Here is a 22293-nt window from a genome sequence, read left to right as displayed (position 1 = left end):
CCCGCCCCCGCCCCCCGCCCTCCGCCCTCCCCGCAGGTTCGGGAAGCCGCGGGTGTCCGACCTGCGTGAAGTGGACCTGTTCCCGGCGGCGCAGCGGCAGCTGGAGGCGGTGCAGCTGGGCCTGGCGCAGGAGCTGCTGGGCCTCGGGCTGCTGGAGCGGGAGAGGAACCTGTCGCCGACCGACCGGCCCGAGTACAGCCCCAGCCAGTGCCAGGAGGCGCGCCTGGGGCACTTCCGCCTCTTCTCCGGCACCAAGGTTCGGTGGCCGCTGCGCCCCAGGGCGCCAGGTCCGCGAACATGCACGCGTCCGCATCAGGGCTCTGGGCGTGCGCCGTGCAGGGGAGGGGGCCGGCCGGGAGCCCCAGCTGGGGGACCCCGGCCGGTGGGCCCAATCAGTTCCTCCCGCTGTGAGGCAGTGCACAGTCGGGACGACGTGGGAGTTCGTGGTCCCCGCACCGGCCCCACATTTGGAGGAGCAGAAGGGGTGGGCGTTGGTTGTGCCGGCGGGTGGACAGACAGACAGACTAGAGGTAAAACGTAGTCAATTTTATTCTCCTTAAACCACAAAATAGAGTCTTTGGTTGTACAAACATCACTAGTTACAGTCTCGCCAGGAGGTCCCGGCTGGGGAGGGGGCAGTTAGCGGCCAGAACTCCTGAGGGGACCTCTTTAAAATGCTAATGACCAGGTTAAAAGACTCGAGGCAAGGGTGGTGTTGGAGCTGGCAGGGCCCCCACCCCAAGTCGGGGGGAGGTACCCTGACCCTCTAGGAGGGCACCGGGCCCAGGCCCCGGCGCCCCGGCCGGACGGCGCGGCGGCTGCTGCACAGGGCCACCTCCTCGGGGCCCACGGCGCCTGGAGAAGGCCTGCCCAGAAGCACCATGGCCACCTCTCCATCCTCCTCTGGCAGACCTGGCCGACGGGGGCAGGGAGTGAGCTGATGGGCCCTGGGCACCCTGGGGGCACCCGGGGCCGCGCCTGCCGACTCACCAGAGCTCGGAGACGGTTCCAAGGACCTCAGCTCCTCAGCAAAATCTGGGGACTGTCATGGGGAGAAGGGCTGCTCAGGGCTCCGCCCCGGACCTGCCTGAAACCACCCACCTGAGCCTGGGTGGGTCCCTGCTGAGCCCTGGCTGGAGGATGGGGGGTGGGCCACAGAGAGACAGGGAGGGTGCCAGAGGAGGGGACAGGGCTGGGTTACAGGCACAGCAGAAAGGTGGCAAGAGCTGGTTGGGCTGTCTTGCAGAAGGGCCAGGAGGGCCCGGTACCTGCATGTCAAAGACAGGTCTGGAAGAAGGGAGGGCTGCAAACACCCTGTAGTCAAACTTCCTCCCAGACAAGGTCTTGAAAGGACAGCGTGCGGAGAGAGGTACAGAGCGTAAGAAGAAAGAGGGGTGGGGGAGTCTGGATCCCTACCCCCCACCAGGGGAGGAGTGCAGGGAAGGGTGACAGCCATTGGTTCCTCACCAAGCGTCCCGGGGAGGTGCCGGTCTGGAGGCCGAGGTCTGGAGGGACAAGAAGTGGACGTCGGGAGAGGTCCGCGCCGCAGGCTGAGCCCCCCGCCTCCCCACGACGCACAGACCTTCCAAGGGGGTGGGTGACGGGGTGGGCGCGGGCGAGGGGGCCTCGGCCAGGCGCTCCAGAGGCCCCCGCTTGCTTCGGCCCTCCTGAGACTTGCTGAGGACCATCTGTGCGCGGAGGGCGTCCTGTTCCAGAGACTTCATCCTGCGGGCAGGGGAGCGGAGGGCGGGCTGGGCAGGGTCGGAGGGCGGGGGAGGGGGCGGGGCGGGGCGGGGCGGGAGCAGCGCGGGGCGGGGCCTCACCTGGCCGCCCTCCACAGCGCGCGCTTCTCGGCCTCCAGGGCGCGGCGCTCCGCCGGGGACAGGGTCCGCTCAGGCGCCGGCAGCTCCGGGCTCTGCACGCGCAGCCGCTCCTGGTGGCGCCGCTCGGCCTTGGCCGTCCGCACCGGAGCGCCGCCTCCCTGCGGCGGGGGGGACGCGGGGCCAAGCCTGGGCCGGGCGACAGGAGAGCCGGGTGGAGGAGCGCCGCGCGGGCGGAGAGCGGGGAGGGGGCGACGCTGGGGGGCGGCCCCTCCCCCCGCTCACCCTGCGGCGGGGCCCCGGCCGGCCCAGGGCAGCTCCTCCTCGGGCTCCTCGTCCTCGGGGGCCTCGCCTTCCGTGCGCCCCGCGTCCGCCGCGTCCCCCGCCGCCTCGCGCAGCATCTGCGTCCTCTTCTGTTGCAGCTTTCGGGCTTGGGGGGGGGGGTAGGGGAGGGGCGGGTCAGGCCGCGAGCCGGTGCTCCCCTCCCCGACCCCCCCCCCCAGTCGGCTGCTCACCTTCCTCCTCCTGCATCTTCCGCAGGTCGTCGGCACCCACCAGCGACACGCGCTTAGGGGGACCCCCCGTGTGGGGCACCCGCACCTCCAGCTCGAAGTACTTCTGCCGCTCGCGGAAGGACAGCTGCTCCGGGGAGGCCGTGGGCCCAGGCGTGGGGGGCTGGGGAGAGCGCGCCCTGAGAGCCGGTCCCTCGGGTCTCGCACCCCGGCAGGAACACGCAGCAGGGGACCGGTGGGCCGCCCACCACCTACCTGGGCAGGGGCCTCCAGGGGCGGGTGCAGGCCGGGCACGGCAGCGAAGGTCCTATACGCCTGCTTCACGTTGGCAGGCAGCTCGTCAGGGGAGGGCGGGGAGGGCGGGGAGGGGGGCTGGCAGACGGGGCACAGTGAGCTGTGTGGTGGCAGCTGTCCTGGCTGCAGCCACCACCCGTCCCACCACCAGCTGTCCTTGCTGACTGCCTCCCCTCCCGCCCCCCCCACCCCACCCCCGCCCCCAGGGGTCAGGGCACTCACGGATTGGGGGTCACCTCTGCCCCTGAGAGCTGGGGAGCCCCTTGGCCAGGCCTGAGCCACTGGCTGGATCACCCCAGGCTTTGTCTGCAAAGGGCAGATGCAGGGGCCAGAAGGAGGAAGCGGTTCAGGTGAGGGGATGCGAGGATGGGGGGGAGGGCGGGGAAAAAAGAGAGATGGAGCCAAGGTGGGCAGCTGGGTGGGTGTCCAGGGTGTGAGGCCAACACTCACCCATCTGCCGTGTCGGGAAGGGGCAGAGGCTGGGAGCTGGGCTCCAAGCTGGCACTTCCAGTGCCCACCCCGACCCTGCCACCAGGCGAGACGGGGGTGCCCACGGCCTGGCCCTCCCCATACAGCAGAACCGGGGAGCCTCTGCAAGCAGGTGGGGGTGGGGGCAGGGCCAAGCTGGCCCCCAGGGGCTCCCAGACGGGAGGACAGATGGGGGTGAGGCCGCCCTGACCACCCACAGCCCATCTGCCCAGGGAAGCCACAGGAGCTCCCCAGCCCCACGCCACCCAGCTCTGCCAGGAAGGGGCCCACAGGTTGTGTCCTCAAGAGTGACGGATGGCAGCTGGGGGGAGGCACTGTCCCCTGGCAACCCCCTTCCCAGAGGAGGGGGCTCTGCAGGCAGCACCCCTCTGGAGTCCTCCACCCTCCCACCCCGTGTGCACTCACCTGCTGGTGGCCAGGGGAACAGGGGGCCTCAGTCATCTTCCCGCCGCTTGCCCCAGACGGCACCTGGAGGAGCCAAGTGGTGGGTGGGATGAGGGCTGGGCAGGGCTGGGGCCCCACAAGGAGGACCTGGGGGGTGGGGTGCTTGCTTTGGTAGCAGAGGCTGGTCCTCAGCTCCCTGACCTGACCAGCCCAGGGAACATCCCGAGACAGGCGGGCTTTCCCCACAGCGGGGCCACCCACCCTCCCCGTGAGCCGCAGAGATCCATGAGCCAGGGAGGCCCCGACTGCTGCCAGCCGCCCCTGCAGCTGTGCCCCTTCTTGGTCAGAGGACACTGGGCTCCCACCCATCCTGGGGACTTCCTGCTCTTGCCTGTTTGTGGCCAAGGGAGGGAGGGTCTTCACAAAGCCCCTGAGCGGGCTCCCTCAGCCCCCAGGCCCCACCCGGCCTCTCACCCAGCGCAGCCTCCCCACTGCAACTCCTGGAGCCTCCTCCCGACCACTCACGGTCGGTCCTGCGGGGTCTCCCAGCAGCAGCTGGTGGGGCACACCCTCCGGGAGGGGTTATTTCTAGCTTTTGGAAGAGGAATGAGAAGCACACGCCGCCCGTCCGGCGTCCCCACCCCCAGCTGGGAGCGCTGGGCCTCCTCGCCAGCCACAGTCTCCGGGGCTCCGGCAGCTGCTCCAGCCCGTCCTCCCCACCGTGGCTGGGGCCCGATCCCACCCTGACCACTCCGGTGGCCTCAAGCTGCCCCTGCCCTGCAAGGGTCTCAGGCGGAGGGAAGGAGGTTAAGACGGGGGCAGGACTGACGGACAGGTAAGCAGACAGAGGCCAGGACAGGGGTGTGACAATCAGGGACTGACCCTCTGCACATTGCCGGCGCTGGGTGTGGCGGCCAGGGCACGGCAGTCCAGCTTCAGGCTCTCCAGGCTCCGACCCTGGGGAGCAGAGTGGACACAGGGCTACCAGGGGCTGTGCCTGCCGCCGAGTGTGGGACGCGCAGCTGCGAGGGGGGCGGGGTGGGCAGCCAGAGCTCGGAGCCACGGGCCCGCGTGCGGAGAAGCCCACCGTGCAGGGCAGGGACAACCCGGACACTCACCACGGCCTCCGGCCCCCTCTGTGGGGTCTGTCCAGGCAGCTCCTTCTCCTGTGAGCAGAGACAGTGGTCAGCACTGACGGCCTCAGGCTCCCGAGCCCTGGGGCTGCTGGCTGCAGGCGGTTCTGACCTTGCCGGGGCCCTCGGGGCTCAGCTCCCGGTCGATGGAGGAGATGCTTTCCAGGCTGTTCCGGCGGCCAATGCCCGCTGCAAAGGGGTTGGCGATGACGCCTGGGGACACCTGCGGGAGGAGCGGGCTGAGTGACCACATGTACCTGAGGTGGCCTCTGGGGGCGGGCTCTGTGAGCAGCGCCGCCGCCCACTCAGGACACCATGCCATCATCCTGTCTGTGACTCGGGGCACCCACAAGTCACGTCTGTACACTGCGTGCACCAGAGGATGTTCTGATGCGGGGCAGGATTCCCAGGCAGTGACGCTGGGCCATGGGGCGGAAAAGGCTGGCCACGTAACAATCAGCCCGGGGAGCAAAGAACCGACAACAAGATGGCGGGGGTGGGTCATGGAGCAGCAACGTGGCTGACGGCACAGAGAGGGACTGAGGTGGAAGTCCAGGCGGCAAGGAGGCCAACACTGGTTCTCACACCAGAAAAGTCCGTTCGAATATGGAAGAGCTGATCCGTGGTGTTGACTGGAATGAGTGATAAAGGCATGATGTGAACACACGCTTTTCCAGAACTACAGAGATAATCGCGGATGCAAACGTGCCTACATTCACAGGTGTGATTCCAGCCACTGAGAGGTCCTGAGACCATGACACCCCGACAGCCGTGGGCATGCCCAGGGCCCAGATTCTGGCTTCTAAGTATCACTTTCCACTAAAGGAGCCAGTGCTCCTGGGTGGGAAAGTATGAAATGACCCCAGACATCGTGTGCCAGAAAGTAAGCTGCTTAAAGGAAGGTGGGTCATGCTAACAGGGCCAGGGCCAGCCAGAAGCCTCTCTCATCAGCCAAGTCTGGGGTGGCTTGAGCAGCAAAGTCAACAGCAGTAGTGACAAACTATCACCCGTGAAGTAAAATGGAAACTGGCAAATCTATGCTAAGGAAGAAGGGAAAACCCCTCGTCAGGGCAGGAAGCCACCCAATACACGTGGAAGCAACAACGGGGACGGCGCACGAGCTACCACCAGGGACCGAGGCATGGACAGCAGCGGGGCTGATCCTTGGGGGGAGCCCAGCGAAGAGCAGGGCAGTTACACAGTCTCACAGCACCTCCCCACAAAGCACCTGTTAATTTCAAGGGGAAAGAGTCACTTTGCGGTGGAGCAACCCGGAGACGCCCCCGTGGAGAGGGTCACTGACAGGACACCACCATCCATGCGTCCTGGTGGGAGGCCCTTGAAGACAGTGTCACCTCTGTGATAACCCTGCCAAAAAGGCATCCACCGAAGCCCGTCCTGAGGAAACACTGGACAGACCCACAGCGAGGGCTGTTGCACACAGTGGTGGCCTGTGCTCGTCCGAAGTTCAAGGCCAGAGTCAGGGAGACGTGAGCAGGTGTGGCAACCAGACACCCGCATGCCCCCGACCGTGGCCTTTGGCGTTGCCCCAAGACCGCTGGTGGGACGCACATGGGGCCTCTGAGTGAGTGTTCTTGACGCTTTCCTACAACTTTAAAATTATTTTATATACTTGCTTATATCTTTCAGAAAGAAAGAATGGCAGGAGAAAGCAACACTAAGGCAGATGATGGCCTGTGGGGCGGAGACGGGACTGATTCCTCAAGGTGCGTGTCCGTAGTTTTGGCTTTGGGGCCACATAAGACTTATAATAAGAAACATCTTTTAAAGTCATCTCTAAAAACGGAAAACAAGTAAGCCTAACTGTATGTCAAGTTAGCAGTAGAACAATTCAGAGAATTATTTAAAGTGACTTAAACACACAGTATTTTGACTGTGCCTCCTCGGTGGATAAACCCTAAGGACATGAAGAAATTTAAGATGCTATTAATGGGGACTTCCCTGGAGGTCCAGTGGTTGGGACTCCATGCTCCTAATGCAGGGGGCCCAGGTTCCACCCCTGGTCAGGGAACTAGATCCCGCATGCTGCAACTAAGAGCCTGCGTTCCACAACGAAGATCCCACATGCAACTGCAACTGAGACCCGGTGTAGCCAAATAAATTAAAAAAAAAAAAAAAAAAAAGATGCTATTAATGGTTTCATTATTAGTAATAATATTGATATTGCTTTTTGAAATTATAATTATGGTAATGTTATTTAATTTACTGAAACAGTTTTTAAGATGAGAAAAAGAAATACAAATATAAAATCAAAAAAGTCAAAACGCTGTAACCTTAAATATGAATTGAAAGTAACAGTACAAATTCATGATTTTTCTCCTTCCAAAAATATCCACTTCCCAGGATTCATGTGCCGCAGAGGCCCAGAAGCAACGACAGCTCAGAGCCACAGCACCAGGCCCATGACAGCTCTGAACCCCACGCCCAGGGCTGGGGCAGGAAATACATGGACACCTGGTCACACCAGAGAGCAGGGCGCTAACGAACGACAGGTGTCACACTCAAAGGACCCGGGAGCCACACTGCCCAACGAGGACGGCACACCGAGAATACACAGACCCTAAAAACAAAGACAGAAAAACACCTCTGTAGCCGTCTTTGGCGTTTTCCAAGGCACCAGCTTGTTATTTAAAAAATCAACAAATGAAAGGAAAGAAAGTATTTATCACACCTCTCCTGTATAAAATCTTATTTTAGGATTAAAAAAATAGCTGATAAAGAAAATTTCTTCCTTACAGAAAGGTCAGTAGAATAACTAAAAGCAACAGATGTAGAAGGAGTAACTGAAGCATTCTTCCTTAGAGCAGTAATCGAGGAAATACTGAAAAAGAAAGGCAGTCTTGATCAAAATCCTAAAGCTGGTTACTTGAAAAGTCCGTTCAAATACACAGGACTTTGGTGAGTATGATGAAAAGGAAGAGGCAACAGAAATCAGATCAAAAAGGTGACAGGACCACAGAAGAGAAGAGGCGGAGGAGAGAGAACATCCCCAACCTTGCACCAACGTGCTGAGCACTACAGCGAGGAGGTGTCCTGGAAAGCGCACAGCGGCCCCCGAGGCCCTGCAGCCGGAGACCGGCCCGCTGTACAGGAGCCCCCAGGGGCTGCGGCCCAAGAGCAAGACAGGCAGGTACTGACAACAGTCCGCCCCACACCATGCAGAGCGCCGCGGAGGAGGGGCAGGGCGCGGGCTGACACAAAGGTGGGTCTGCAGAATCCAATCAAAGTTCGAGGAAATGGCTGCAAACTCTGATTCCTACAGGGGTTGAACGGGTCAATGCAGATGAGTCAGGTGGGCCGAGGTTAAGAGAAATGGGGGTGGGGGGACGAATGGTGTTACCCCTTTTCCTTTCAAGCACCAAGCCAGCCAGAGGAAACCTGTGCGCTGAGCCTCAACCCCAGTTGGCACAGGGCTATAAAAACCATCAATGAAGGGACTTCAGAAAACTCAACATCCACTTCAGAGAATAATTCTTACAGGTTATAAATGGAAACAGCCCTCCATATTAAAAAAAATGTTATATAAACTACAGCCTGGAAGTCGGCACAAGGGAAGGCTACTGGCCACCACCACCACCGGGTCCCGGGGGAACGGAGGGGCCTGACCTCCCAGGAAAAGGGGACCCGCAGCCACCAATCGGGCCGCACGCAGGGCTTCCGCTAGGGGATGAAAGAAAGTCACTGACGAGGATAAGGAAACGAGCAACCTATGAATGTGCTTGGGGAAAACTTACACAGTCAGAGATCAAAGCTAATCCCTGAGTCCCAACCAACTTTTGTTAGGGAACTTGGCAGGTCCATTTAGGAAACACATGAAAACAGACTAAAACTTTTCAAAAGAAGAAAAAAAAGTGGGTGACTTCACCGGTTAGGTCTTGAAGCACAGTCTAAAGTGGCTACACTGAGGACAGCAGCATTGGCCCAAGAGCGCGTCCGGCTCCCCAGGGCCCCATCCTGGGCCACAGGAATGCGGATCTGACCCACAGGGAAGTCAGATTTCCCCAAATCAGTGGGAGAATGACAGATGTTTTAGTGCATACCATTGGGACAAAAGATCCATTTGCTTGAAAAGCAATTCCAGGTGGATTACAGAGCTGTATGTTTTCTACAAAAGTGCTTTGACAATCTTGCAACAGAGATTTTCCTAAGCAAAAACCAAACCCAGAGATCATAAAGAAGTCTGGAAGACTTAATTCATAGAAGTCTCCATTTCTGTAACCCCAGAGAGGCCGTTCCTAAACAGCAAAAGACAAAACCACTCATGCCCTATGTAATAAAAGACTGAAACTTACAACACAAAGGAGCAACTGCAAGTTACACGAGTTACATGAATTAGTGACTAAAGACAAACTCCCAAAAGGAAAAGGATGAGAAAACGAGATGGCACTGCCTGCCAGGTCCCACAGAAACAGAAGCTGGTGCTGCCTGAGGCTGGGGGGGGGGGGGAGGGGGGGGGCGGGGCAAGCCTGTGGCCTCTGGCCCAGCACCCACTCTTCCAGGACTCTTTCCTGCAGAAACTCCCCCCGAAGCATAAAGATGGGCTCCTGGGCGCTCTGGCTGGTAACAGCACAGATACAGCAACACTGGAGAGAAGGCCAGATGCAGGAAGTCAAAGAACAACCGGCAGAACACAGTGAAGGCCCCCTGTAAAGTCTGGAACACGCCAGCCCCTACCCTTTACCATGAAGCTGTATTTATTCTCTTTCTTTGTACAAAAAGCTTTAAAATAAGTAAACGTATGGACTAAAACACTTAAATACACGTTTTAATTAAGTAAATGGAAGGCAAAGCCTTCTCTGGAAACCTGAGAGAGACTGCTCCCCAGAAACGACAGGGTCCCAGTGACTACACAAGAGATGTGGGCACGGAAGCCCGCAGAGGGTAGCCCCAGAACCCCGGGAGTGGGGCCTCCAGCCCAGCATCCAGCGCTGGAGCAAAGAACACGAATGCAGAGTCCTTCCCCGTTCAGGAGACAACACACAGAATGAGGGTGACCCCTCCCTGGCAGCGCAGGGAAAGTGGGGCAGTAAGTCACCATCCCAAAGATCCACTGCAGGCCAAACCAAGGTGACTGCCCCATCCCAGAGGTCGTGCCAGCAAGGGCACCCTCAGGGTGGAGCTGGCAGCCACTGCAGGTGATGAGCCTTCGGAGGCCCAGGCAGGCATCAGCTTATGCCGGGGGCCCGGGGACAGCCGTGGAGAAAACAAAACGGAAAAGAGCAGGACAGCGGGACCCTCCCGAGCAGAGGGGACGCTGAGGCTCGGAAGCCAGGCCTGTCCAGGACACAGACCGGGCCAGGCACCAGGCCTCCAGAGCCCAGACACTCTCCAGGGGGCTAGGAGGGAGGACAGCTGGGTTCCGCCACAGGCCCACCTGGGATGGGGGGATCCTGGGCGCCGAGCTCCCTGCTGAGGCGCTGCCAGGAAGAGCAGGACGGCACCCGGGCCAGCAGGATGGGGTCCTGTGCGAGTCCGCAGGGAGGCCGTGTGCCCGGCTCTGCGCCATCCTGCCCTGGCCCAGCGGCCACACGGTACAGGTACTGCTCACCTGGAGGCAGGTGACTCAGCCTTTTCTTTCAAGACACGACCAGGCCGTCTGTGCACATGCTTCGTCCAACCTGGGCCAGAGCCGCCACAGGCCATGAGCGGTGGCCAAGACCAGGGCCCGGCACCGCCCTCGTCACCCCTGGGGCTGACTCACAATGGCCGAGCGCCTCCCAGGCTTGGAGGCGGAAAGGGTCAGCTCTCCCGGCCCGCACAGGGTCAGGTCACCGGGACCCCTCCAGGGAAGGACCCAGTCCCCGTGGCAGAGCACCGGCCGGGCGGGGGCACTGACCTCAGGGGCGCTGGTGTCGAAGCCGTCACAGACAAGCACAGTCAGGCTGTCGCCCACGCTGCGTAGCAGCTGCACGGCTTCGCCGTGCGTCAGGCCCAGCAAGCTCTGCTGGTTCACCTCCAGCAGCCGCAGCCCCACCCGCAGGCGGCCATCTCGCCCGGCTGCTCCTGTGGGGCTCACCTGTGGGGAGACCCGGCCCCAGAGCTCAGGACCAGCCCATGCCGGAGCCCCCTTCTGCCCCGAGGAATGCAGTGGAGCGGGGCCGACGAGGCAGGGCGCTCACCTTGGAGATGAAGATGCCCTCGTCTGTGGGGTCACAGGGGTTCCCTGCGTGGCCCTTGGCGCCCCCACGGATGCTGATGCCCAGCTTCTCTCCAGGGGCCTTCTGGATACAGAGCTCCCGCATGCCCGGGGGCGGCGGGTCCCTCCGCACGAGCAGGACCAGCTCCAGGCAGGGCCGGAGCAGGGCGCTGACCGCTTCCTGGTGGGTGGCGTCCCTCACATCCTGCCCATTCACTCCCAGGATGCGGTCCCCAACCCGCAGGCCACTGCGTGCAGCCAGGCCCCGGGGGAGCACCTGTTGGGGGAGGGTGATGCGCAGTGGGCTGGGGCTCTGGCCAGCCTGTGCTTGGGCTGGGCCCCCTGTGCACAAAGATGCCTGCGAGGTCCGCTCTACCTTAGAGATGAACACGCCGGGCTCCTGGACACCAAATGGGTGGCTGGAGTGGTCGGAGCCCCCGACAATGCTGAGCCCCAAGGGGCCCCCAGCTCTCGGCAGACAGATCTCCTGGGGACATGGAGGGGTGGGAGGGGTGGCTGGAACAGGCCTGGCAAAGTACCAAAGGGGCGCTTTCCAAGCCCAGAGAGTGTGTGGGATCAGGGCGCTCCACTGCAGGGAGGCCGTTTTGCAGTGCACAAGAGACCACAGGAGGAGGAGACCCGCCACTGAACGATGCCCCGGTGTCCTGGAGCCGCAGAGGGCCTAAGTACTTGTTTTCCCACCGGTGCGGCTAGCACCCCATACCTAAAGCCGTGTGGACGTGGAGGAGGGGGCCGGTGGGTGGTTAAGGGTGGGGACTGGGGTCTCACCTCCACTGGGTACGGCCCCTCCAGGGCAGCGGCCAGCAAACTGGGGGCCAGCCTTAGCGGCCCGGGCTCCCCAGGGGTGGCAGTGGCCACGGTGGTGGTGGTAGCAGCCGGGGGTGGGGGGGAGTGTGGCGGAGGACCGGGGGCGAATGGCCCCCCGGCCTCCCGTTCCAGCAGCAGGGCGATGGTGGGAGAGGCAGCGGTCAGCAGGGAGACAGCGTGGTCGTGCCTGGCCTCCGTCATGTCCACCCCGTTGATCTGCAAGAGTGTGGCCAGTCAGGGGGCCCCATGGGGTGAGTGAGGCAGCTGGGTACTGGGAGGGCCCCTCTGCCCCCACTCACGGAGAGGACGCGATCGCCGACCTGCAGGGTGCCCGCCCGGTGGGCGGCGCCCCCCTCAGCAATGCGGGAGATGAAGATACCCTGCAGGAGAGAGGGAAGGAGAGCTCTTTACTGCAGGCTGGCCTGGCCCTGCCCCCCAGCACCCCTCCCTGGCCCCGCCCACCCGCCTCACCGGGTCTCCAGCCCGGTAGGGTGTGGAGCCTTTCCCCCCAGCGATGCTGAAGCCCAACCCCTTCTCGCTGCGCACGAGGCAGGCCACGTGGCGCTGGCGGAGGGGCCCGGGGGGCTCCGGCTGGAGCAGGGGCAGGCGCAGGCCGCCTCCCCACCGCTCCCGGGGGCTGTAGTCGTCCTCAGGCCGCAGAGGCGTGACGGTGACCGCGTTCTCGGGCTCCACCATACGCTCCCGCCACAGCCGCATGTGCACCGTGGTGCCCGCCCCACGCAGCGCCTCCACGGCCTGCTGGTGCTCGGCGTCCTGCAAGGCCACGCCGTTCACCTGCAGGCCACAGCGCTCGTCAGGGCAGGCCCCTCTACGGGCGGGCAGGCAGAGCAGGGGACAGGCCACAAGGCAAGTGGTGGGCCGTCACTGCCCCTGCTTGTGGGCACTGGCTATCTACGAGCCCACCACCTGTGCAAGCCCAGGGCCAGGGCGCCAGCAGGCCGAGAAGAGCAGGCGGAGGCCCCTCCTGCTGGTCCACACCTGGCTTCCCAGATCTGGAAACCCCTGCCACGTTCTCGTCTGAGCGATCCCACAGCCAAGCGTGCCCGTGGTTTCTGGGCTTCTGGCCCCTTGCCTCCACCCTGACCCTGACTCAGGCTCTCCCAGACATCGGGGTACAGCAGTTCCTCCATAAAATTCGGGTGTAGGAGCAGCCCCGCCTGGCCCTGCAGCCTTCTGTCCACTGGCCCCCCTGCCCCGTGGGCCGGGCACACTGCCCCCAGACCCTGCCCTGTCGTGGCAGCTGTGAGCACCGGCACGTGGCCTCCCATGATGAGCTCACCTGCCAGGGCTGGGTGGCCAGGTGCACAGGCAGGGGCTCCAGGGGCAGGAACCAACGCGCCACCCAGACGTGTTAGAAGTCTGAGCCCCTCCTAGACCAGCCCTCAGGAGCGGATCCCTCCTTGAGATCTCTGCTCCTGGCATGACCAGAGCCCCACCCCACCAGGCCTCCCGCCCAGACGGGGGTCTCTGCCTCAGGGGCTGGCATCTGGGCCCCCTGAAGCTCTGGCTAATGAGCTGCACGCCTCACCAGGGGTCCTGTGCTTGGGGCTCTCAGGAGAAGAGCTGGCTGCGGGAGAAGCAGCCGAGCACCCGACAGCCAGGATGTGAGGCCCCGAGAGCCCAGTACTTCACTCAGACAGGGGCCGGGGGCTGCCAACTCACCTCGAGGAGCTTGTCGCCTACTCGGACCCCAGCCTGAGCCGCAGGGCCCTCCTCAGATACCCGGGAGATGAATATGCCCTGGAGAATAAATAAGAACTGAGCCCGAGAGCATTGGCAGAGACCACGGAGGGGCCTCCACCCTGCCCTTCTGGGGGAGGGGCCCTTGGCAGCTTTGCGAGGCCCAGAGGCCCCCCAGTCTGGGCTGCAGAGACGCCCAAGGGTGCGGGAGAAGCAGAAGTGGGCCTGGGGTGGTCAGAGGGGCTGGGTGCGGGCCATCGCGAGGTCCCAGGTGTCAGGGAGCGAGAAAGTGCCGGTCAAAAGCTTCCAGAGAATTTTGACCCCATGCCTAGCAGCACAGCGGCAACTAGCGAAAGAAGGCGAGGCTGAAGAAGACTGCGGGCAGGCGGGGCAGCCCCGACCTCCAGATCCCCGTTCGTTCTCTGGGGGACGGGGACCCCACAGTCCTCAGGGCCACCAAGCGGTGCAAGCAGGACGGAGTGGGCAGGGCAGCAGCGGCTCCTCACCTCGTCGTCGCCCTTGTAGGGGGTGGAGCCCTTGCCGCCCGCGATGCTGATGCCCAGGCCCCCCGTCTGCCGCACAATGGTGAGCGTCAGCTGGAAGCAGAACAGACACACGGTGTCCAAAGAGGGCCGAGGGAGCGGGGCTGCCGGTGGACTCAGTGGGAGGCGGGGAGGGCCCAGTCCCCTCCAGCCACCGACCACCTCTCCCAGGGCTGGCTCGGGCCACAGAGGAGCTGGACGGGGCGGGTGATGCCGGAGCTTGAGGGAGTACAACCCGGAGAGAGCCCTCGCCTGAGGGTGACGAGGCTGCCTAACAGTGCCAGGGCCGGGCTGCCGCAGGCAGGGAGGTGGGAGACGCCCAGCACCCCCCCGAGATCGGCCACCCTCACCTGGAGGCCAGCGCCCTGGCCCCCCCCATCTGTGCCAGAGGGCCGTCAGGCGCCCCAGGCCCTGGCTCTGAGGTGGCAGGAGGAGGCCTGCGCAGGAGCGGGGGAAGGAGACGCAGAACCCACAGCCCGGGAAGCGAGGCCAGCGGCAGCCTGGGGTACAGAGCACAGAGCGGCAAGCGAGTACAGACCTCTTCTTCCTCAACGCGAGCGGGCTCTATCAGCAGGTTATTGGCCTGGTCAAACGACACCCCCTGTCAGGACAGGACCAGCAAGGGCATGCAGGTCAGCCACGCCCAGCCCCGCCACCGCCTTGCCCAGCCCCACCGCGAGCAGGAAAGAGAGAAAAGACCACACCAAGCTCCCACAGCCTGAGTGCCGGGCCCTTCCTGCCTGTGCCTGTGCCTGTGCCTGGCGCTGCCCCCAGGCGCGGGGTCCCCTCCAGTCTGGAGGCCTGGCTGCTTCTGCCAACCTGCCAAACAGGGTCACAGGGGGGCATCACCGCGGGCTGAGCCTAGGCCTGGCTGTCCCGGTTTTGACTGTCCAAGGCCCTCTCGGCTGTTCACGGCATCGTGCCGCCGTGCTCAGGGCAGAATCACTGACGCCGCAGACACAGGGGCGCTGCGGCAGAGGGGCAGCCCACGGAGGAGACCGGACCCCAGGAGCCCCGTGAGAGCCACCTGAGGACCAGGACAAGGAGGCGGGTGAGGGCCCCACGGCTGGCCTGAAGGCCAGCCCTCAGGAGAGCCAGGGAAGGCAGAGGAGCCTGGGCAGAGAAAGAGTGGCCGCCAGAGCCCTGGGATGGGGCTGCGAGGCCAGCAGGGAGCTCTGGGTGGAGTCAGCAGCCAGCCTGGGGAGGAGGGCGGGCAGGTGGGGACAGGCACCTCCCTCACCAGCTGGTTTCAAGACACGGGCCTCGAGTGTCACCTGAGATCCCGCCAGCGCAGACCGAGGGGCCTGGCCGGCCCGGCTTGGGCTGGCGCGTGGGGTTAGACCCACCTTGACAGAGGGTGCAGAGACCACGGCCTCCTCCCTCTCCTCCTCCTCCTCGTCCGCCTCCTCGGCTCCTGCCGCTGCTTCCTCCTCCTCCTCGTCTTCCTCTTCCTCCTCCTCCTCGGCTCGAGGAGCCCAGGGCACGTGGGGGCCATTGTGCCAGCCCCCAGACCCTACTGGGCCCTCACTATCTGGCTGTGTCCCCTGCAGCAGGGCCACCACGGCCTCGGGCTGGGGCAGCTTGGAGATCTTGAAGTGCTTCTTGTAGTGGGGCGTGTCCTTGCGGATCAGCCTCTGTCTCTCACCCGGCAGGGGCCAGGGGGCCTCCAGCTGCCCCTCCTCGCTCTCGCCATCCTCCCTGGGCAGGAGCAGCGTGTCCTCTGCGAAGCGCACTGTGGGCTGCGAGAGGCCGAGCGAGAGGACGTCGGTTTGGCTCAACCCCACTCGGGCCCAGGGAAGGTGGCAGCAGACAGGGGCTCTGAGAGGCTCCCCGCCGCTCGGATCAGAGAAGGATGGGGATCGGGGCGCCAGAAGGCTCTGCCCACCCCGTGCACTGTGCTCTCAGCAGCCTGACGCTGGGGTTCCCGTCAGGGCCACGATAAAGGTCCCTGGGGGGTCTGGGAACAACCCAAAAGGGGGATGTGAGGCGGTGACGGATGTGGGAGGGCAGGGCCCATGCCAAACTTGGCCATGGGGTGGAGGCCCTCATCCCCAGGCCCTCACCCCTGCCTGGGGCAGCACGGCCCCTGCTGGGCTCCACGTAGGAAAGAGCACACCTGCGGGACCCACCTGCACCTCGACTGGTCCTGACAGCAACCTGCTCGGGAAGGAGGAGGGGCGGGGGGGGCAGGGGGAGGCAGGCCCACCCCTGGGCAAGCAGTCTCCAAGGCCAGTCTCACCTCCTCATAGATCTCCTCTACGACCTCCTCCTGGGTGGTTGGCGTGGATTCCTGCTGGCTCGGCCCCGCCACCTCGGCCAGCGGGCCCTCGGGCTCACCCTGGGAGGCTGTGCTGGCAGACAGGTGCGAGTCCGCACTCAGGCCAGACTCGGTGCTCAGCCTCTTCTCCTGTGGCGGGGTCAGGTGGTGGGTCAGGCCGCCTACCGGGGGACCCCACAGTGCAGGCCACTCACCCCGGGGCTCCCTGCTGCCTGACCACAGCACCTCGTGGGCTCTCCCTCCCCTGCAGGGAGTGGAACCTGTGCTCAGCCCTCTGGGGTGCCCACTGTCCCACCCCCAGGGAAGCCACGCTCCACCAAACAGCTATGGGCACACAAAGCCACTGTTCTGTGTCGCGGACCCTCGAAGGTCTTGCGAGTACCCACGATGACACCAGCACGGGGAAGGGCAGGCACCCCCACGTGAGCGCGCCTCTGCAGACGAGCTGTGGCAGCTTCCCAGGGGGGAAGGCTCTGTGTCACAGACACAGGCCGTGCCACTTGTTCCCCAGGCACCAGCTGCCCTGCTGTACCCCAGGGGCCCTGAAGCCTCCCCTGACCCTGCTACCAAAACTCCTGAATGAGTGGAGTTAGGCCTGCCTGGTTCTGGCCCCAGCCCCCTTCACAAAAGCTGACAACATAGGCGCCCAAGAAAAATGCCACAGGGAATGGGCCCACTACTCGGTCCCCTCTGCCAAGGACCCAGCTGCCTCTGGCTCCTCTCTTGTAGCTGCCCGCACGTCCACGCCACACGACCCCCCGTGTCTGCCCGGCAGCCCTCGGCGGAGGCGGTCTGCTCTGCGGGAGGGTGTGGGCGCTTGGCCCTGAGCCGCCCCACTGCAACCTGGACCCTCTCCTGGCCGGCTCCCCATGCCCACACCGGGACCCGGAACCCGGAACCCTGCACCCAGCCTGGGGCTCCCGAGCAGGAGAGCCCGTAAGGCGGGCATCCCTCCCACGCCCCGCGGGTCCCCCCAGGCACCTCCTCCGAGGGTGGGGGTGAGGGTGAGCGCTGTGCGGAGTCGGGCCTGCAGGAGGCGGCTTCGCTTCGACGCTCCACACCCCTCTTCATCACCTTGAGCTCGCTGGGGTGAGGCGTAGCCCGACGCTGCAGGCCCTGCAGTGGGCACAGGGGTGAGGGGCGGGGCGGGGCCGGGGTCAGGCGGGGGTGGGGAGGAGGGAGCCCCCCGGGGACCCCACCCCCCCCATACCCGTTTCTCGGCAGCGGCTTCCTCTGCGTCCTCGTCGCCCGCGGGGGCCTCCAGGAACTGGATGACGCTGACGCGGCTGAGCGGGGCGTCACCCCAGCTCTCCGAAGGGCTGCTCCGCGGCCCCGGGTCCTCTGCGGAAGCGCGCATCAAGGGGAAGCCCCGCCCCGCCCGAGGCCACGCCCCATCCCGCCCCCCAGCAACCTACCGAGGCTGGGCAGGGGCTGCTGGGGCAGCAGGTAGCAGGTGAGCACCTTCTCGCCGGTCTGGGCATCGTCCTCGGTCTGGAACCGAAGCATGGGCTGCGCCTGGTTCTCCGCCAGCCACAGGGCCTTCAGGTTGAGGTGTGTGAGTGCGAACGGCAGACTCTGCAGACTGGGGGCCGGGGGCACGGTTAGCTCCGGGTGGGGGGGGCACAGCGGGCACGGTCAGCTCAGTGGGAGCCCGGCCGGGCGGGCATGGGGGCTACTCACCGGTTCCCTGCCACATCCAGCACATGCAGCTCGGCCGTGTGGGCGAGCTCCGGCGGCAGGACAGCCAGGCGGTTGTCCCTCAAAGAGAGGACGCTGAGTGCCACGCAGCCCCCAATCTCAGGCGGCAGTGCCTCCAGGCGGTTCCGGTCCACGTTGAGGTTGGTCAGCTTGCTCAGCTTCCCCAAGGAGCGGGGCAGGGCCTGGCCGGGAGGAGGGAGGGTCAGAGATAGCAGAAGCCCCCAGGTAGCGTGAGGAGGGAGATGAATGCTCTCGGGGGGCGGTTTCTGCCCCTGCTCCGGGGCCCCGACCCCTCCAGCCGCTGGTCTCCCGCCACTCTGCACGCCTCCAGACGTCCCCCCCTCTGCGTCCCATGCTAACTCTGAAACCAGCCACCAGCGGGGCTGGGCCCCACCGTCAGCAGGTTCTCCGTGAGGATCAGCTCTGACAAGTTCTCACAGTCTCCAATGGCCTCCGTCACCTCGCAGAGGCGATTCTGGTCTACCTTCAAGATGGACAGCTGCTTCAGCTGACCTGGCATTAGGAAAACACAGTGACGGGGCTCAGTAAGGCAGGGAGCCCAGCCACCCACACGACTGAAACAGCCTGCCCCTCACCCTGCCTCCTGTGCCTCGAGAACACTGAGAGCTCACCCCCCAACCCTTGCCATCCTGCTGCCAACCTGACCATGCCCACCAGCTCCCACGCACCCGCTGCCCCCGACCTGCCATCGTGCCCTCACGAGCTCACCATCCCCACTTGCCACCACAAACTGCCTCGGCTCCTCAGGAACAGCACCAGCCATCCCACTCCGGCCTCAAGCCAGTCTCCCCCTCCTCAGGGCTGTGTCCCAGGACCCAGCAAAATCAGGGTCCTTACCCCAGGACCCCTCTCTAGACCTGGGTTCACCACCAGCCACACCCCTCCCAGCACTAACCAATGCCGTCAGGAAGCCGCTGCAGCAAGTTCTGGGAGAGCAGCAGGTCGGTGAGCAGCACCAGCCCCCCGAGTTCCGCAGGCAGCTCCTCCAGCCGGTTCTCTGACACATCCAGGCACACCAGGCGCCGCAGATTCCCGAGTTCCTGGAGGGAGGTGCAGAGAGTCAGGGGACGGACAAGCGTGAAGCGGGCGCAGCCACACCCTCACTCACCGGGGGCAGGGCCGACAGCTGGTTCCGGTCCAGCCACAGCTCACGCAGGTTGGGCAGGGCCCCCAGGGTGTCAGGCTGCAAGAAGAGACAGGGACAGAGTGATGGCCAAGGCTCACTACCCTGCCTGGCCCAGCCCCACCCACGACAGCCCCGCCCTCTCCACACCAGCACTTCCAGATCGTTGCCTCCCAGATCCAGCTGTTCCAGCTTGACCAGGAAAGACAAGGACCTGCAAAGAAAACAGAGCAAGTTCTGTCGTGGCCACACGGCCCGTGGTCCCTGGGGCCAAGAGGCCTAGGCCGGCCGCTGGCAGGGCCAAGCCCACTCACGCAGGCAAGGACTTGAGCAGATTCTCCCGGAGCTCCAAGGTCACCAGGTTGGCGAGACTGAAAAAGATCACGGTCGGGCGTGAGAAAGGCAGGACGGTGGGGAGAGGTGCAGGAACAGGGCTCTACTGAGCCCCCCCACCCCCCAAGAATGCACTCACTTGCCCACGTCCCCAGGTAGCGCCTGCAAGGACACATCATTCAGGGCCAGATGAGCCAGGCTGCGTAGCTGAGTGAAACCTTCGGGGAGCCTAAGTGGAGCAAGGGGTCCTCAGATGCCCAGGCAGAGGCTGCAGGACCTCCCAAGCCCCACTACCACCCCTGCCATGGCCACCACCCACCTGGACAAAGGATTCCCACTGAAGTCTGCAATCTCCAGGGCTTTGCAGAACTTGATGCTCTCGGGAATCTCAGGGATGTCTGTGAGGAGAGAGGGGTCACCGTGGAGAGATGCCCACAGCCTCCAGGAGCTCAAAGCCCTTCCTGCCACCTTCAGATTCCACCCGAGACCCGCCCCAGGCTCCACACCATTCCGAGACACGTCCAGCTCCACCAGTTGCATGAAGTTGGCCACCTCAGGGGGCAACCGCTGGATCTCGTTGTCACTCAGGCCCAGCTTGCGCAGGTTCAGCAGCCGAAAAAAGGGCTGTGGGCAAGGGGGTAGGGTCAGGGGTGATGGGCCCTGTAGCAGAAGGCCCCTCCCTGCTCCAGGCCACACAGGAACCCCGGATCCTGTCCCATCACCCTGGTCTGCAGTGAGAAATACAAGAAAACAAAAACAGATGCACACACATCTTCCCGCACTTCTGACTTGTGTCACCTCACAGTCATCCCCCCACCCCATACAACGCTGCCACGTGACTTACCTTACGCGTTCAAGTCTTAGCTGAAAAGTCACTTTTTTTTTCTGACCTGATGAGTCCCTGTTCCCTGTGTTCCCTCAAGGCTCCACCCACCACCTGAATCACCTCTTCCACCCACCCAGCAAGTGGGCCCTCCAAGGCCTGTGGTGGTTTCTGCTACTGCACCCCAGCAACCACCCCAGCCTGAGCCCGTGACAAGTATTTGGCAACTACCAAAACAAAGCATAATGGAAATAGGAGAGGGCCACAGATACGGGCCGCATGCGTGCAGGGGCTGCCGGCAGCGTGTGGTGGGACCTGGAGATGACCGCGAGGAGCCCTGGTCCAAGCCCAGAGCGGAGCCGCACCCTTTGTGGCATGCAGCCCCCAAGCATTAGGCCACTTTGCACCCCATCTCCAAAACGGAAATCCTTTTGTGGCCTGCTTCCTTTAACCTCCTCTCCCAAGTGGCCTTAAGAGAAGAAAAATAAGTTGTCCAGAAGGAACAAGGCAGCGGGAAGTAGACGCACTACAGACCTGCCAGGAACAAACACCTCAAGACGGCTACCCCCGACTGCACCCCAGCACCCAGGAGGAAGAGAAGAGCAGTCCGGACAGAAAGCTGGCCTCCCCACCTCCAGAGCAGTCCAGCAAGTTCCTATCCGTCAGTCACGCCGGGTTCACCTTCCACCCTGATGCACTCCAACCCCATCCACCTTCCCCCACGGCTTTCAATCTGCAGCTCCTCCTCTAGGCTGTGACCATCCCCGCCCCCAGGCAGGCACCTGATGACCGCTGCCACCTGGTGCCAGCGCCGGCGGTGGGTGAGGAGGGTGGGGCTGGCCGGGGTGGGGCTCTGGCCAGTAAGAACCATCAGGGCCGACTGGAGACTGCAGTGTCCCGCCCGGGCCAGCGCCTGCTGAGGGCTCAGAGGAGCGGACTGTCGCAGCCAGGCCGACCCCGCCGACCCGGTGCGAGGGCTGGGCCGGCGGCAGGTCCAGCGGCCACTCACCTTGGGCAGCTCACGCAGCTGGTTGGCGTCGAGGAGCAGCTCCTCCAGGCTGCGGCTGTAGCGGTAGATCTCCTCGGGCACGGCCTGCAGCGAGCAGTGCCGCTTGTCCACCGACTCCACGTGCCGGTTGCAGCGCCACAGCGGGATGCACTTGAGCATGGTGCGGGCGGGCGCGGGCTCAGGCGGCGGGCGGGGGGCGGGGCTCGGCCCGCATGAGCGCCGGGCCGGCCCGGGCGGGGGAGGAGCCGGGGGCGGCCCGGGGCGGCGGCGGCGGTGGCGCTGGGCCCGGCCCGCGCTCGGAACGCTCGGACCGCGGCGGCCTGGGCGGGGGGCGCGGCCCGACCGACGCTCAGACTCTCAGGAGGCGGCGGCGGCCCCGCATCCCGCCCGGCCCACTTGACCCGGCCCGTCCGCTTGCCCGCCGCTGTGCCGCAGCCGGAACCGCCGCCACTACCCGCCGGACTGCCCCGCCGACAACCGCCGGCAGCCGCGCAGCCCGCCGGGAAGCCGAGGCCCGCCCTCGCCGCTCCCCGCCGCCCCGAACTGCAACCCCCACAAGGCCTCGCGGCGCCGGTGCCTTCGAAGACTCGTAGCGGCACCACGCACGGTCTGTCGGGAAGCTCGGTTCCCTCCCCCTGGCGCAAGGCATGGTGGGAGCTGAAGTCCGTTCAAAGCCTGAGCTCCCGCACGCCAGCGCCCCAACCGTTCCCGGGACCGAGGCTTCCTGCCGCCCCTCCCGCCCGCCAGGCCCCCTCCCCAGGCTTGGCTTCAAGACCCCACGATCCTGCCCGCCGCCCCTCTCACAGGGACGTGGGCTCCCGGAGGGTAGGGCGCCGGGCCAAGGCGGCGCTCATTTGCCTGACAGACTAAACTTGTCCCGGGACTTAGGGGCTCTGGGCCAGCCTTCTCGCAGCACTGCCTGTGCAGGTGACAGTGAAGCCCCACAGAGCAGGAAAGCCACCCCCACGTTCCTCCGCGGCCCCATGCGGTCACCAAGTAACCAAGCAGCCCCTGCTGACCCCGGCGAATGCCCTCCTCCCGGCACTCAGGTCTCGGCCGCCAAGGCCCAGTGCCTCCACACGACCCGGGTGCTTGCCCTGAGCCGCGCCCGCGCCCGCGCCCCAACGGGAGCCAATAAGCACAAGACC

General features: G+C 64.4%; 2 protein-coding genes and 1 long non-coding RNA gene across 14 annotated transcripts in view; 2 read left to right on the top strand and 1 right to left on the bottom strand.

Annotated features, from left to right (window-relative positions):
- Nucleotides 1–541, top strand: part of IQANK1 (IQ motif and ankyrin repeat containing 1) — a 29445-nt gene extending 28904 nt beyond the window's left edge. Inside the window, 1 exon segment of the mRNA XM_057532409.1 lies at nt 37–541. Within this exon segment, the coding sequence (XP_057388392.1) occupies nt 37–541 (505 nt within the window).
- Nucleotides 532–21861, bottom strand: SCRIB (scribble planar cell polarity protein). Of its 12 annotated transcripts, none has more exons than XM_057531806.1 (38): nt 21146–21860; nt 19820–19937; nt 19633–19711; nt 19453–19542; nt 19295–19351; nt 19131–19194; nt 18966–19040; nt 18753–18897; nt 18231–18349; nt 17819–18018; nt 17554–17720; nt 17349–17479; nt 17120–17254; nt 16100–16267; nt 15207–15599; nt 14399–14443; nt 13825–13914; nt 13301–13378; nt 12089–12412; nt 11917–11997; nt 11579–11833; nt 11166–11276; nt 10773–11066; nt 10490–10669; nt 4745–4855; nt 4618–4665; nt 4382–4456; nt 3521–3583; nt 2849–2932; nt 2588–2704; nt 2336–2495; nt 2106–2250; nt 1824–2009; nt 1583–1725; nt 1468–1505; nt 1269–1343; nt 991–1042; nt 532–912 (listed from the first exon to the last, which is right to left on the bottom strand). In XM_057531806.1, exons 1-38 carry the CDS (start codon nt 21302–21304, stop codon nt 767–769), a joined length of 5001 nt encoding a protein of 1666 aa, XP_057387789.1. In that variant the 5' UTR covers nt 21305–21860; the 3' UTR covers nt 532–766. The 12 variants fall into 12 exon arrangements, with proteins under 12 accessions (XP_057387789.1, XP_057387790.1, XP_057387788.1 ...); XM_057531807.1 differs by having other exon boundaries at nt 11938–11997; nt 14399–14461; nt 21146–21859; XM_057531805.1 differs by having other exon boundaries at nt 14399–14461; nt 21146–21857.
- Nucleotides 4162–7361, top strand: LOC130705510 (uncharacterized). Its single transcript, XR_009005777.1, has 3 exons — nt 4162–4334; nt 6283–6359; nt 6997–7361. It is a non-coding gene; the product is annotated as an uncharacterized LOC130705510 (long non-coding RNA).
- Nucleotides 21862–22293: the final 432 nt, after the last annotated feature.

The sequence above is a fragment of the Balaenoptera acutorostrata genome, chromosome 17 (genome assembly GCF_949987535.1).
Source record: "Balaenoptera acutorostrata chromosome 17, mBalAcu1.1, whole genome shotgun sequence".
NCBI lineage: Eukaryota > Metazoa > Chordata > Mammalia > Artiodactyla > Balaenopteridae > Balaenoptera > Balaenoptera acutorostrata.
This window is presented reverse-complemented; position numbering and strand designations above follow the sequence as displayed.